The sequence below is a fragment of the Sinocyclocheilus grahami genome, unplaced genomic scaffold (assembly GCF_001515645.1).
Source record: "Sinocyclocheilus grahami isolate Dianchi unplaced genomic scaffold, SAMN03320097.WGS_v1.1 scaffold5136.1, whole genome shotgun sequence".
Taxonomy (NCBI): Eukaryota; Metazoa; Chordata; class Actinopteri; order Cypriniformes; family Cyprinidae; genus Sinocyclocheilus; species Sinocyclocheilus grahami.
In genome coordinates, this window is record NW_015509902.1 from 1 (window position 1) to 674 (window position 674).

General features: G+C 40.5%; 1 protein-coding gene across 1 annotated transcript in view; it reads right to left on the reverse strand.

Moving 5' to 3' along the window:
• Nucleotides 1-29: 29 nt before the first annotated feature.
• LOC107577105 (SUN domain-containing ossification factor-like) overlaps nucleotides 30-674 on the reverse strand; it is a 13501-nt gene continuing 12856 nt past the window's right edge. The window contains exon 4 of the mRNA XM_016263217.1: nucleotides 30-267. Coding sequence (XP_016118703.1) covers nucleotides 226-267 — 42 coding nt within the window. The 3' untranslated portion in view covers nucleotides 30-225. The remainder of the gene's footprint in view (nucleotides 268-674) is intronic.

Sequence of the window (674 nt, forward strand, 5' to 3'; positions counted from 1 at the left end):
GGTCACACTCAAACATGGTCATACAACAAAACCAATGCTTATTTTACCTTCTTACAAAGTTTAGTTTAGCGATTTCCCAATAATGTCAAACAAAACTTAGCAAGAATAAAGTGCTGAAGTATTTGCAAAGCATGATGCTTCCCGTGCGAGTGTGAGAAAATATGTATATCACTGTCACTGTTTTACAGTATGTGAGCCTGCCATCCAAAGCAGCACTGACAAGATCTAAGAGAGAAGAGCGCTAACCTTTATGTATTTGATGAACATCTGATGCAGGAGGAGAAGACAGGAGAAAGCGGAAACAAAGAAAAACAGAGAGGAAGATCAGTATAAAAGACTCGATTCATGCTGTAGCAAGTCAAGCATTTCGAACTGTTCTTGCTTGCTCTGCTTTCATGACTTGAGCAGCAGTACAAAAGCAGGAGAAAGCCAGCTGAGGCAAAGGCTGTAATTAGGAGCACAAAGTGGGAAATAGAGCAGGGGAAAAGAAGCAAACAAAAACACTGAAATAATAAACATCACAAAAGTCAAGCAGAGCATGACAGAACAGGTTTAGGGCAGCTCAGTAATGGCAAAGTATTGTAGGACTCCTCAATTAGATCAATGGCACCTCCTGACATATGTTACACAGTAGGGATGCACCGATATGAAAATTTTGGCCGATACCAATAACC